This window comes from Ostrinia nubilalis, chromosome 17 (assembly GCF_963855985.1).
Source record: "Ostrinia nubilalis chromosome 17, ilOstNubi1.1, whole genome shotgun sequence".
NCBI lineage: Eukaryota > Metazoa > Arthropoda > Insecta > Lepidoptera > Crambidae > Ostrinia > Ostrinia nubilalis.
Window position 1 is genome coordinate 10,260,964 of NC_087104.1, and position 13,832 is coordinate 10,274,795.

At 46.9% G+C, this 13,832-nt stretch overlaps 3 protein-coding genes across 3 annotated transcripts; 1 reads left to right on the forward strand and 2 right to left on the reverse strand.

Annotated features, from left to right (window-relative positions):
• Nucleotides 1-231: 231 nt before the first annotated feature.
• On the forward strand, nucleotides 232-10,222 carry LOC135080042 (uncharacterized). Its single transcript, XM_063974713.1, has 12 exons — nucleotides 232-590; nucleotides 941-1,088; nucleotides 1,387-1,524; nucleotides 1,769-2,019; nucleotides 2,456-2,601; nucleotides 3,011-3,335; nucleotides 3,775-4,010; nucleotides 4,524-6,973; nucleotides 7,844-9,175; nucleotides 9,362-9,498; nucleotides 9,599-9,645; nucleotides 10,039-10,222. The coding sequence occupies exons 1-12, from the start codon at nucleotides 346-348 to the stop codon at nucleotides 10,170-10,172; spliced, it is 5,589 nt and encodes a 1,862-aa protein (XP_063830783.1). The 5' UTR covers nucleotides 232-345; the 3' UTR covers nucleotides 10,173-10,222.
• Nucleotides 10,223-10,704: 482 nt separating this feature from the next.
• Nucleotides 10,705-11,439, reverse strand: LOC135079725 (small ribosomal subunit protein uS17m). The gene is made up of 2 exons (XM_063974331.1): nucleotides 11,223-11,439; nucleotides 10,705-11,112 (listed from the first exon to the last, which is right to left on the reverse strand). The coding sequence occupies exons 1-2, from the start codon at nucleotides 11,346-11,348 to the stop codon at nucleotides 10,753-10,755; spliced, it is 486 nt and encodes a 161-aa protein (XP_063830401.1). The 5' UTR covers nucleotides 11,349-11,439; the 3' UTR covers nucleotides 10,705-10,752.
• A 217-nt stretch (nucleotides 11,440-11,656) lies between these two features.
• On the reverse strand, nucleotides 11,657-13,563 carry LOC135079726 (peroxisomal membrane protein 11B). Its single transcript, XM_063974332.1, has 3 exons — nucleotides 13,221-13,563; nucleotides 13,009-13,124; nucleotides 11,657-12,930 (listed from the first exon to the last, which is right to left on the reverse strand). Exons 1-3 carry the CDS (start codon nucleotides 13,274-13,276, stop codon nucleotides 12,386-12,388), a joined length of 717 nt encoding a protein of 238 aa, XP_063830402.1. The 5' UTR covers nucleotides 13,277-13,563; the 3' UTR covers nucleotides 11,657-12,385.
• Between the last annotated feature and the right edge of the window lie 269 nt (nucleotides 13,564-13,832).

The following is a 13,832-nucleotide window of genomic DNA, read 5'->3' on the forward strand; positions in this document are numbered from 1 at the left end:
ATATTATATTAAAAACACAGACAGTTTTGCAATATCACATGATTTTGGGATAATTAATGTGCAGTGTTTTTAGAGATCATATTTATTTAATGTCGCTAATTGAATTTTGTTTATTTGTGAGTAATATAATTAAAACTCAAAAATAGTAATTTTATGTTTAATGTTATAAATAACGATATCTACAGTGTATCCGAATACATTCAATATTTTTGACGTTATCCTAACCTTATTTCCGGTTGGAAATTGCTTCGCGCTTATTGATTGTCCTATTCTTGAATTCTCATTGGTAGATACTAACAAACCGCCAAAAATACTCGAATCCAGCCAATAAAAGATGGCCATTTAATGACCAAAGGCCAATATCCGTTCAAGATGGCCGACAAAACTATACCTATTTTTGTTCCATCCGAAAAGCCTGTAAAAGTGATAAAGTGGAAAGTAAAACAAGGTGCTTTTGTCTCGCAAGGTCAGATTTTATTTTTATACAATGATTCGTCAGGCAGCAACACGGATTTGAAAAAATACAAAGCGGCGCGTGCTGGTACCCTATCGTCGATCAAGGTGAAGGAAGGAGACATTTCAGAGCCTGGGTAAGTGACGTCACATTAAAAGCTTGTAGATTATTTAAAATAATTAATCCTGTCAAATTTTATTTACATTTGAGCCACATTTTTGTAAAGAATCGTTAATTGTATACCCTACACATTGTCATAGTACCTACGTCATACGTACGCATCTACAATTTGCGCGGCAAAATTGATTGACGCGTGTAATCACCTATTTTTTGGCGCGCAATAACAAATCTATGCTAAATTGCTGAAGAAACTTATTCATTTGCTTGCCAAAACTTTTTATTAAATCTAAATTCGGCAATTGACACACCTTTACAACTGAGATGTCTGTAAAAAAAGTTTGAAGGTATAATTTTGCTGTTTTGCAGATCCATAGTAGCTGAGTTAGAAGCATGTCTGCATTCTACTGTGATGAAGGAGATGTGTGCAGAATGTGGGGCAGATCTGCGGAGCGACGACGGCCCCAATCGAGACGTGGCTGTAGTACCCATGGTTCACTCAATACCTGAACTGAAGGTAAGAAAGAAAAGAACACATTTTATACGTAATTTACCTACCTTTCTAATTTCTAGTCTAATTGAAAGTCACTTTCATAAAAAAATATGTTTAGCATACAACTTAATTTTAATTAAACCATTATTTATTTATTTATTTGATCACCAACAAGGTTACAAGTATGTCCCAAATCTGCTAGTGTATTTGCCTACTATTCAATATTCTACTATTTATTTAAATTAAGATTTATGGATCTTTTTGGGCCTGGAACTGGAAATTGTATTTACTTTTGATATTGTAAAACTCTTCAAATTACCAGGTTTCCGAAGAATTGGCTCAAAAACTTGGCCGTGAAGATGCTGAACGCCTACTTAAGGACAAGAAACTAGTGCTGCTTGTTGATTTGGATCAGACATTGGTGCACACCACCAATGACAATGTTCCACCAAACTTGAAGGTAAACAAAAAAAATCCTATAAAGAAAATTATTTTATGTCATGTACTTTATTTAAATATGGACTTAATAACACCAATGGCTATAAACTAAATAAGCTTAAATTCAACATAAACAATTCATAAAGACCATCTATGCCTTGTCTAGCATAAAAAAAAAAGAAAATATCTCATAATCATAATCATAACACATTTAAGTTTTTAAAGAATCAATTTAGTAATGGGTACTTAATCAAATCTTTTTTCAGGGTGTCCTACATTTTTTCTTACGTGGGCCTGGCAGCCCTGGTCGCTGGTGTCACACCAGACTAAGGCCAGGAACAAAGGAATTCCTGGAGTCTGCGGCTAAAAACTACGAACTCCATGTGTGCACATTCGGAGCAAGACAGTATGCTCATGCTGTTGCTGACCTTCTGGACCCTGAGAAGAAGTTCTTTTCTCATAGAATATTATCAAGGGATGAATGCTTTGATGCTAGAACAAAAGCTGCTAATTTAAAGTGAGTATAATTAACTGGTAAACCAATAAATATGTGATGATTTGGCTTTATTTAATCACTTTTTATGTTAATTTATGGAAAACTGCTGTAAAATCTAACTGTCAGCTAAAATAACAATGATCTAATTAGAATGTTGTGAAATTATGTTCATCTATCATGGCTATAAGCAATACAATATTTTTGTGTCATTTCTTCAACATCAGCAATTTTTTGGAAAACAACAAAATAATAGTGTAATGTGATCTTGGGAAATAAGTGACACCAAAGTAGTCAAAAAGTTCGCAACGCGTCTTTGTTACAATTGAAAATTGCTGTCAACTTTTAGACCACTTTGGGTGTCGAACTATTTGACGCGGACTGTACCAGACTATCATTATCGGCCCATTTGCCTGGATAACTTGGCAGTTATTTTCATCTACATTTCTCTTTCCCCCAGAGCGCTGTTTCCATGCGGCGACAACATGGTCTGCATAATAGACGACAGAGAAGACGTGTGGCGCCACGCCACCAACCTTATACACGTGCGGCCCTACTCTTTCTTCCAGTCCACGGGCGATATCAACGCGCCACCGCCTTTACCAGGTACTCAATTGATGTTATTCCTCACTTTCTCTGCTTGTTCTCTGGTAGAGAATTCCTATTTGCATTAGGTCCGCCATTTGAAAGCATTAGTTGGATTAAGATACCGGTTACATTATAAACTTTGTGTAACATCACAATAATCCAAAGATTATAAATAGTCCTGCTGAAGACTTTCTTTTGTTAAGCCTTGCAAGAAAGACAGATACGAGGACAACATTATTTCTTGTATAGTTGTTGCAATTCACAAAGGCGAGTGAGCTTTACATGTGTGTTGGGTTGCTACTGTTCGTTTTCCAGTTTTGATAGACATTAAAACACACAGTAAAGCTCACTCGCCTTCATAAGTTGCAAGAACTATAACAAGTCTAGCCTTCTTCATGATACTAATGTGTTTTTTTGTTTGAAACAGAAGAGAAATCGAAACTCCCTAGTGGTAAAAACGGCGCACAAGCATCAACCGCGAACCTACCCACCTTAGACGAAGAAACGGAACAAAAAGATAGTGAAAAAGATAAAACAAAAGATAGTGAAACCAGTGAGGACAAATCTGTTCCTGAAACCAGTGAGAAAGAAAGCGAAAAGGGAACAGAAAAAGAAGAAAAGGCCAGTGAAGAAGAGAAGATGGAAGAAAGTTCAGAGCCTCAGTGGGTTGAGACTTCAGATGGGCAGATAGAAGTTGAAGATCCGGACGATTACTTAATTTATTTAGATGATATACTTAAAAGAATACACAAGTGAGTATCTTATCACAAGCTCTTGACAAACTAAAACCCATACGAGTACATATGAATTTCTGATCTAAAATAAATGCGCGGCGTGACCCTGTTAATTTTTCTGAACAGCTACAATAGGTCTTTATTGTAATATGAACTAACTTATTTGAAGTGTCCTTTAAGTTTTAACAAGACTAGGTATAGATCGTTTCATCCACGAAGACGCGCCCTACCATTCTTCCGCTAATGTTTGAGTGTTATCGCCGATAACACGTGCGTGCCGATAAGTTATCGGTACACGCTAAATTATCTATGAGTGCACACGCACAGTACAATAATGACGCTCGGATCAAACTCCCCGCACCCCGCGCTTCCCTCGACCAAAAATTGGTGAGACACGTCTTCGTTGATGAAACGATCTATAACTTATTTATACACCTAACACCAACTTTCTTTCCAGACATTTCTACGACCTCTACGAGGAAACAAAGAGCAATCAGATACCGGATTTAAAATGCATCATCCCCGAAGTAAAAAGCCAAGTCTTGGCTGGTGCTAGCTTGGTGTTCAGTGGTCTCGTGCCCACGCACCAGCGGCTGGAAACCTCGCGGGCTTACCAGGTAGCCAGGAGTTTGGGCGCGGAGGTCACGCAGGACTACACGGAGAATACCACGCATCTGGTTGCAGTGAGAGCAGGTACATATTAATTGCTATCGTCATAGAATAGAATACTCAGTAATTTGTAATTCATTATTCAAAATCAAAATTAAAAATATTTATTCAATTTTGACCAGTATTTTGGCACTTATGAACGTTAAAGATAATACGATTAATCTATGAGTTGTTGTTCTTCGTAAAGTGATATGAACTATGTTGAATGATTTGAAAGTACAGTACATCTGTTATGATAGTGGGGTCTCAGCGCGAGGTGCGCGTTTATCTAGAACTAGCTTTCCGGGGTTTTCCCGGAAATAATTCGACTTTTTCTCCCTTGACCCATCTCATCCTGACCACGTCCTGACCCTTTCCGCATTTTGGAGAAATTACGGCCACACTTGAGCAATGGTGTCCCATTAGTGCGGCGCTGGAGCGTCATTAGTAAGTGACAAGCAGCGCAGTGTCGCTCGAATGCTACACGATCCGATCCTAAAGCTTCATAATATTTTGTAGTAACGTAGTTAATTTATTTCTATATTCTCCGTTCCCCAGGAACAGCAAAAGTGAACGCGAGCCGGCGCTCTCACCGGGCGACGAAGCTGCACGTGGTGACGCCGGCCTGGCTGTGGGCGTGCGCCGAGCGCTGGGAGCACGTCGACGAGCGGCTGTTCCCGCTGCAGCGCGCCGCGCAGGTACCGTGCCGGCGCCGGCTCCGGCCGAGTGCACGCGAGCCGGCGCTCCCACCGGCCGGCGGAGCACGTGGGGACGCCGGCCTGGCTGTGGGCGTGCGCCGAGCGCTGGGAGCACGTCGACGAGCGGCTGTTCCCGCTGCAGCGCGCCGCGCAGGTACCGTGCCGGCGCCGGCTCCGGCCGAGTGCACGCGAGCCGGCGCTCCCACCGGCCGGCGGAGCACGTGGGGACGCCGGCCTGGCTGTGGGCGTGCGCCGAGCGCTGGGAGCACGTCGACGAGCGGCTGTTCCCGCTGCAGCGCGCCGCGCAGGTACCGTGCCGGCGCCGGCTCCGGCCGAGTGCACGCGAGCCGGCGCTCCCACCGGCCGGCGGAGCACGTGGGGACGCCGGCCTGGCTGTGGGCGTGCGCCGAGCGCTGGGAGCACGTCGACGAGCGGCTGTTCCCGCTGCAGCGCGCCGCGCAGGTACCGTGCCGGCGCCGGCTCCGGCCGAGTGCACGCGAGCCGGCGCTCCCACCGGCCGGCGGAGCACGTGGGGACGCCGGCCTGGCTGTGGGCGTGCGCCGAGCGCTGGGAGCACGTCGACGAGCGGCTGTTCCCGCTGCAGCGCGCCGCGCAGGTACCGTGCCGGCGCCGGCTCCGGCCGAGTGCACGCGAGCCGGCGCTCCCACCGGCCGGCGGAGCACGTGGGGACGCCGGCCTGGCTGTGGGCGTGCGCCGAGCGCTGGGAGCACGTCGACGAGCGGCTGTTCCCGCTGCAGCGCGCCGCGCAGGTACCGTGCCGGCGCCGGCTCCGGCCGAGTGCACGCGAGCCGGCGCTCCCACCGGCCGGCGGAGCACGTGGGGACGCCGGCCTGGCTGTGGGCGTGCGCCGAGCGCTGGGAGCACGTCGACGAGCGGCTGTTCCCGCTGCAGCGCGCCGCGCAGGTACCGTGCCGGCGCCGGCTCCGGCCGAGTGCACGCGAGCCGGCGCTCCCACCGGCCGGCGGAGCACGTGGGGACGCCGGCCTGGCTGTGGGCGTGCGCCGAGCGCTGGGAGCACGTCGACGAGCGGCTGTTCCCGCTGCAGCGCGCCGCGCAGGTACCGTGCCGGCGCCGGCTCCGGCCGAGTGCACGCGAGCCGGCGCTCCCACCGGCCGGCGGAGCACGTGGGGACGCCGGCCTGGCTGTGGGCGTGCGCCGAGCGCTGGGAGCACGTCGACGAGCGGCTGTTCCCGCTGCAGCGCGCCGCGCAGGTACCGTGCCGGCGCCGGCTCCGGCCGAGTGCACGCGAGCCGGCGCTCCCACCGGCCGGCGGAGCACGTGGGGACGCCGGCCTGGCTGTGGGCGTGCGCCGAGCGCTGGGAGCACGTCGACGAGCGGCTGTTCCCGCTGCAGCGCGCCGCGCAGGTACCGTGCCGGCGCCGGCTCCGGCCGAGTGCACGCGAGCCGGCGCTCCCACCGGCCGGCGGAGCACGTGGGGACGCCGGCCTGGCTGTGGGCGTGCGCCGAGCGCTGGGAGCACGTCGACGAGCGGCTGTTCCCGCTGCAGCGCGCCGCGCAGGTACCGTGCCGGCGCCGGCTCCGGCCGAGTGCACGCGAGCCGGCGCTCCCACCGGCCGGCGGAGCACGTGGGGACGCCGGCCTGGCTGTGGGCGTGCGCCGAGCGCTGGGAGCACGTCGACGAGCGGCTGTTCCCGCTGCAGCGCGCCGCGCAGGTACCGTGCCGGCGCCGGCTCCGGCCGAGTGCACGCGAGCCGGCGCTCCCACCGGCCGGCGGAGCACGTGGGGACGCCGGCCTGGCTGTGGGCGTGCGCCGAGCGCTGGGAGCACGTCGACGAGCGGCTGTTCCCGCTGCAGCGCGCCGCGCAGGTACCGTGCCGGCGCCGGCTCCGGCCGAGTGCACGCGAGCCGGCGCTCCCACCGGCCGGCGGAGCACGTGGGGACGCCGGCCTGGCTGTGGGCGTGCGCCGAGCGCTGGGAGCACGTCGACGAGCGGCTGTTCCCGCTGCAGCGCGCCGCGCAGGTACCGTGCCGGCGCCGGCTCCGGCCGAGTGCACGCGAGCCGGCGCTCCCACCGGCCGGCGGAGCACGTGGGGACGCCGGCCTGGCTGTGGGCGTGCGCCGAGCGCTGGGAGCACGTCGACGAGCGGCTGTTCCCGCTGCAGCGCGCCGCGCAGGTACCGTGCCGGCGCCGGCTCCGGCCGACTGCACGCGAGCCGGCGCTCCCACCGGCCGGCGGAGCACGTGGGGACGCCGGCCTGGCTGTGGGCGTGCGCCGAGCGCTGGGAGCACGTCGACGAGCGGCTGTTCCCGCTGCAGCGCGCCGCGCAGGTACCGTGCCGGCGCCGGCTCCGGCCGAGTGCACGCGAGCCGGCGCTCCCACCGGCCGGCGGAGCTGCACGTGGTGACGCCGGCACGATACCATAATTGTGAAACGATTCACTATCAAACCAGTTTCATCATTCATAGCAGAGATAGACTAAATTCTATTGGCTGTTTGTGTTTATACAGCCGTGATCCACAAGCAGACTCTTTAGAGTTCATAAAAATTTCACCAAGACCCTGATTCTTTGATGTACAGCCAGCGTTAAATAGTTCGTGACACTCAAAAGTGGCCAAAAAGTTGACAACACAACCTTATTCCAATGAGGGTTTTCGCGATTGAAAAATCTGCCAGATGGCAATACATAGACGCGAGGTCCAAATGCTGCATGATTGGTTATTTTTGGCATGACATTGACAGATATGTCAAAATCCACCAATCATGCAGCATTTGGACCTCCCGTCTACGTATTGCCATCTGGCGGATTTTTCATTCGCGAAAACCCTCATTGTAACAAAGACGTGTTGCGAACTTTTTGGGTATTAGGTGCCACGAACAATTGGGTATTTGACACCATTCGCCAATAATTCTAAACCACAACTTTTTTAAAAAGACACTTCTTTCTGGTCTTAAAAACTTAATTAATTTTTAATTACCTGTAAATTACGATTTTTGGTTGCATTAAAATAATTGTAAAAAGTAGTTTCATTGAGTTGATAAAATTGTGACGTCACATGTTAGTATCGCCGTACAAAATCTATGGGAGAGTGTCGTTTTGACAGTTTTAAAAAGTACGTCAATTGATTGGTGGTGTCAAATACCCAATTTGACGCTGACCGTACACCGACGGCCACGTTAACCACCGCGCGTGTCCACAGAGCAGCTCGCGGCGCCCGCCCGCGCACTGCAGCAGCCCGCCGCCGCCCGCGCCGCGACGCCGCACGCCCTCCGGCCGCTTCATGGACACCCTCAACCCGCTGCTGTCCTTCTCCAGCGACGACATCGCCGACATGGACCGCGAGGTGAGCCCGCGCCGACGACACTCAGGCTGGGGACATGTAGTCAGACGCCGCACGCCCTCCGGCCGCTTCATGGACACCCTCAACCCGCTGCTGTCCTTCTCCAGCGACGACATCGCCGACATGGACCGCGAGGTGAGCCCGCGCCGACGACACTCAGGCTGGGGACATGTAGTCAGACGCCGCACGCCCTCCGGCCGCTTCATGGACACCCTCAACCCGCTGCTGTCCTTCTCCAGCGACGACATCGCCGACATGGACCGCGAGGTGAGCCCGCGCCGACGACACTCAGGCTGGGGACATGTAGTCAGACGCCGCACGCCCTCCGGCCGCTTCATGGACACCCTCAACCCGCTGCTGTCCTTCTCCAGCGACGACATCGCCGACATGGACCGCGAGGTGAGCCCGCGCCGACGACACTCAGGCTGGGGACATGTAGTCAGACGCCGCACGCCCTCCGGCCGCTTCATGGACACCCTCAACCCGCTGCTGTCCTTCTCCAGCGACGACATCGCCGACATGGACCGCGAGGTGAGCCCGCGCCGACGACACTCAGGCTGGGGACATGTAGTCAGACGCCGCACGCCCTCCGGCCGCTTCATGGACACCCTCAACCCGCTGCTGTCCTTCTCCAGCGACGACATCGCCGACATGGACCGCGAGGTGAGCCCGCGCCGACGACACTCAGGCTGGGGACATGTAGTCAGACGCCGCACGCCCTCCGGCCGCTTCATGGACACCCTCAACCCGCTGCTGTCCTTCTCCAGCGACGACATCGCCGACATGGACCGCGAGGTGAGCCCGCGCCGACGACACTCAGGCTGGGGACATGTAGTCAGACGCCGCACGCCCTCCGGCCGCTTCATGGACACCCTCAACCCGCTGCTGTCCTTCTCCAGCGACGACATCGCCGACATGGACCGCGAGGTGAGCCCGCGCCGACGACACTCAGGCTGGGGACATGTAGTCAGACGCCGCACGCCCTCCGGCCGCTTCATGGACACCCTCAACCCGCTGCTGTCCTTCTCCAGCGACGACATCGCCGACATGGACCGCGAGGTGAGCCCGCGCCGACGACACTCAGGCTGGGGACATGTAGTCAGACGCCGCACGCCCTCCGGCCGCTTCATGGACACCCTCAACCCGCTGCTGTCCTTCTCCAGCGACGACATCGCCGACATGGACCGCGAGGTGAGCCCGCGCCGACGACACTCAGGCTGGGGGATATGTAGTCAGACGCCGCACGCCGTCCGACGTCAGGACATCGAAACACTGGCCTGGGACAATCTTTACAAACTTATTACCATTATCAAACAGTAATGATAATGCATTTTATAAGTAAATTACCCTCATTAACTGAAAACATGTTTCTCTTAGGTTGAAGATATTTTTAATGAATCAGATGAGAGTTCTTCAGATGAGGAAACGAAAAATCGAGGGGATGACCTAGATGACGAAGAAAATCCACCAGAGGACAGACTAATATCTGTTGAAAATGAAGACACAGAAGACAGGTAAATAAAGTAATAATCAAAACATGAAAATGGTGAAATGTATTCAAAATAATGTTTTATATCCCACCATGACTTACACTGTTTTTTTCTTGTCTCATAGATTACTAAACAAAGGAGATGATGACATATCCAGTGATTCAGATTTAGGTAAGTACAATGCGATGTACTATCGACAACAGTATTAACTACCCATTGCCGGTCATGTCGTCTCGTTCTATCGCAAAGAATCACCTTTTGATGAGAGCGAGAGCAAAAACGGAAATGGATAGAACAGTGTGGCCGTGTGTACCTACATACAAAGATTAGAATTCATTAACACCAATAGCAGGTGAAAATTAATAGCTTACGTCCTTTACCATTCAAAAATCCCATTAATCAATTTGAACTTAGATTTTCTTAGTTATTTTTTTCACTTGGTTAATTGTTTCTGTTTGCCTTACTTACTTGTAGGCTACTTTGGCTGTCACGAACCGCTATTTGACGCTGACTGTACACTTAAGGCTTGATTAAATATATTACAATAAAATTATTTATTTACAGATGGTGAGCCCAAACCTAGGAAACGGAAGCGGCCGTCTACGCCTCCGTCAGACGACGAGCCGCCCGATGACGATGACAGCTCCTGGAACCTCATGGGAGCTGCGCTAGAAAGAGAGTTCCTCGCGCAGGACTGATGCCACCGACACACGACCCGCTACCGAAATAAACTGTTTTTTTTTCTCAATCTTGGTTTTATTTATTCTTGACAACTATTCCCAACTTTGCTATTAAGTTTAATTAATACAGTTTGCTCAGCTCAGTCTAATGATCAATTACAGAAGTAATCAAATGCATACAAATGATTGTCTGTAGTAATATAAGCCTAGGCACAGACCACCGATTTTTAGTTGGCCTATAGTTGGGTCGGGCTGTTGATCAGTATAAGTTGATGGACTGTGCCTACACTAAAAGAAAGTGCTTGAGAGCCTATTTCCATAAATAAACAATTTCAATTTGACTGGATATCTAAAATGCTAATACGGCTACTCACACGACTCCCTTTGTGAGACTATAATTAGGTAGATAGTTTATGGAGAATTAATTTACTCTCATAAAATTAAATGTAATAAGTACAATAATAAATAACCTGAGGTTGAACTCTGAAAATAAAATTAAGTTAAATCCCTAAAACTGGTCTGGAAAGAAACTGAGGGAATACAAAAATACTTTTACACAACTAATCTTATATTTTACTAATAAATTACAATAATTGGACTAAATAGCATAGGGATCATTCTCATCAAATACATGGAATTTCGTGTATGTAGGTTTTGCAGTAAAATCTTTCTTTCCTTCTTGCCAGCCTCTTGGAGGTGCCTTATTGTAATCAAATGCAGTGTCAACCTCTCCGTAGATTTTATTTTCAATTTCAAGATCATCTCTGTATCGTTCTTTAGCCACTTTCTTGCCTGTTACTGGGTCTGTGACATCACCAAGTGGATAAACTACTTCTTTGACTTCATGGGTAATGAGTTTAGTCAATTTCTGGGGTAAAGCCTGTATGAGAACTATATCACCGGTCTTGCAAACTTTACTCGGATCATGACAGTAATAAAACTCATCCTTCTTGAAATACTGAAACCAACAAGACGGTGGTTAAAAGAAACATGTAAAACTGTATTAAAAGGGCCAAGAATAATGTCTCCATTCAATAGAAATCAGTAGAATGAATAAATAATACGTACCATGAGTAAATTTTCATCTAATTCTAACCTTTTTACTCTAATTTTGGCTGCATTTTGTTTCACGGTGGGAACACATTGACCCAGTAATAAAAACTTCCGTGCCGCATCAGCTACATTACGAGCCATTGGATAAAAATTTTAATTTTGTTTATAAAAGTACGGCAGAGTTACGCAAAAAATGCAATTTCAAAATTATTCAAAATGTCACTTGTCAAATTTGGATTTTGGAGGTTAGGTTAAACTTTTTTATGAACGTGAACTTAAAGCAAAGGAATTAATGACTATATTTTTCATAATTTGTAAATTCGCATCTTGATACGAAACCAACATTTAGAAACTATCGCGTTCAACAATGATACGATTTCATAGTCAGTCATAAATGTTTATTGCATTTCTACTCTTTTTTGCTATAAGGTCCTAAAATAAACAACATCTTGATAAAATATACCTTTATTTCGGTTACAGAAAATCAGAAAAAATATAATAAACAGAGTATATCTACTTTTCTTAAAAATTAAACAATATCATTGTGTACCAACTATTACGTGCTCTGTGGTACCAACCAACACATACCTATATAGATACCTACTAAAATATTTTATGACCCTGTTAATCAAAACTTAATAAAACTTATCAGATAAGTTATAAAAGAAGCATTTATAGCAGTAAAACTGTCTGAAACAAAATCATCCTTCTGCTAAGGATGTAAAGTTGATTTGCATTTCGTTTTAATGATTTATCACTAAGTATAATAGTAAAAACCATCACCATTTTGCCAGTATGTTCAATTAGATTATAATAAATAGTGTATACAGGGTGTTAGGTAAATGGGTATATGAGCCGACACTAGCCCATGTTAACATATGCATATAAATAGTATGGTGAAGTCAGAAATTTAATATCATCATATTAATTTTTTAAATTTTCATACAAAATAAAATTTATAAAATCAGATTTGTATGAAAATTAAAATAATTTAAATGATGATAATTATAATGATGATAGATCAATTTTCTGACTTCACCATACCATTTATATGCATATGTTAACATGGGCTAGTGTCGGCTCATATACCCATTTACCTAACACCCTGTATAGTCATGAGTAGTGTAACAATTAATAAGTGTCTATGTATGTAGACTGAAGTAAATAGATAACCATTCCTAAGCAGGCACCAACTTAGTTATAGGCTTTACAATAGTTATTAGTGCTGCTAGAGAAGAAATAGCCCCAAGTGTGCCCACTGCACTAGGACTCAGCTTAGTAAACCCTAAAGCAGTCAGAGGAATGAACAAATCACAGGAATTCTTAACAGTATCAATGAAAATATCTTTGTGACAATTTACAAACATATACAAATGCCTGGCACTGCCAGTAAAATCCAAATTATTTACCGAGCCATTCAACAGGCTAGAAGGCTTTAACAAAGTTGTTTTGTTCAACTCTAAAATGTGCAATATCTCATAGAAATCTCTAGCGAGATTTGCAATAATTGATAACAGCCAGAACTTGTTTGCTGTACGATTCCATTTGTCGGAATCTGTCTTCAAAAATCCACTTTTTGTAAACCAGACTATGTGGTCTGCATAAAGGAACAGCGAATGTGCCAATTTGCTTGTAGTTATCGCCAACCTTAGGAATGGATCATCTATGTTCATACTGTTCAATGCAGAATAGCAAATATCCACACATCGTCCCAACCTCAGTACTGAAACACAAAAACATATATTATGAAGATCAAGCACAACAAATTGATACCTAAAACATTGTTCAGTTTATAACTTACTTTTTCTGAATGTGCTCAGTGTAAGTTCCAAATTTTTTATTCGATCCACAGAATATTTGTTTGCATGATTTGATTCTAATTGATGCCATATCAACCGACTTGTATATTGTGCTAGCCTGCAATTAAATGGTTAGTTTTGTTTAGTTAAATTATAATACTAATACAAAATAAGCTAAGAAACAGTCACCTATATCAAGTACGCAAGTACTGACCTCGCCAATTTATCTCTCCCATTCGACTGATTATTAACTTGAATTATTATATCCATATTAGGCTCTCATCACCAAAGTTTAAATTCTAATAACGTGTTTAACGTACAAATAAATCCGATTTTTTGCAACAATACAAAACAGTAGACTTTGCCCAAAACAAATAAAGTAATTGGGTTATTTTTTATGTCGTTTATGATTAAACGGTATAGTAGAAAATTTTTACTTGTTAATCAATTTGTTTCTTCCTTTTTAAATTCAATTCAAGCATAAGGTTGGTATTTTTGTTGATTATGACTAAAACAAACTTTAATCTAAGTATGTATCAGATAATAAACCTAAAATTGCGAGGGGAATTTGAATTTAATTAAAATATGACAATAAAAAGTACCCAAAGTGTAGTCTGGTAACTGTCAGTGTCCATTAGGGATGTGTAGTGTCCATGCTTTTAATATTCGAATGCATGCATGATATTATTCGAGTAAAAATCTGTTTAGCAAATTAATATCTTAGTGCGAGCATCTACGATGTACGCTCCGCACCATCAATTTTGTATTGTGTAGGATGGTCAAGGAAGGAGGATTAAAAAAAAATATTTAAAGGAATCGTCAATGC

Coding starts and splice junctions, on each gene's coding strand:
- LOC135080042 (XM_063974713.1), top strand. CDS start 346: ATGACCAAAGGCCAATATCCGTTCAAGATGGCCGACAAAACTATACCT. Junction 4,011..4,523: donor TCTGGTTGCAGTGAGAGCAG/GTACATATTAAT, acceptor TCCGTTCCCCAG/GAACAGCAAAAGTGAACGCG. Junction 6,974..7,843: donor CGCTGCAGCGCGCCGCGCAG/GTACCGTGCCGG, acceptor GCGTGTCCACAG/AGCAGCTCGCGGCGCCCGCC.
- LOC135079725 (XM_063974331.1), bottom strand. CDS start 11,348: ATGGCTCGTAATGTAGCTGATGCGGCACGGAAGTTTTTATTACTGGGT. Junction 11,113..11,222: donor TAGATGAAAATTTACTCATG/GTACGTATTATT, acceptor TGTTGGTTTCAG/TATTTCAAGAAGGATGAGTT.
- LOC135079726 (XM_063974332.1), bottom strand. CDS start 13,276: ATGGATATAATAATTCAAGTTAATAATCAGTCGAATGGGAGAGATAAA. Junction 13,125..13,220: donor GGGAGAGATAAATTGGCGAG/GTCAGTACTTGC, acceptor ATTTAATTGCAG/GCTAGCACAATATACAAGTC. Junction 12,931..13,008: donor ACTGAGCACATTCAGAAAAA/GTAAGTTATAAA, acceptor TTTGTGTTTCAG/TACTGAGGTTGGGACGATGT.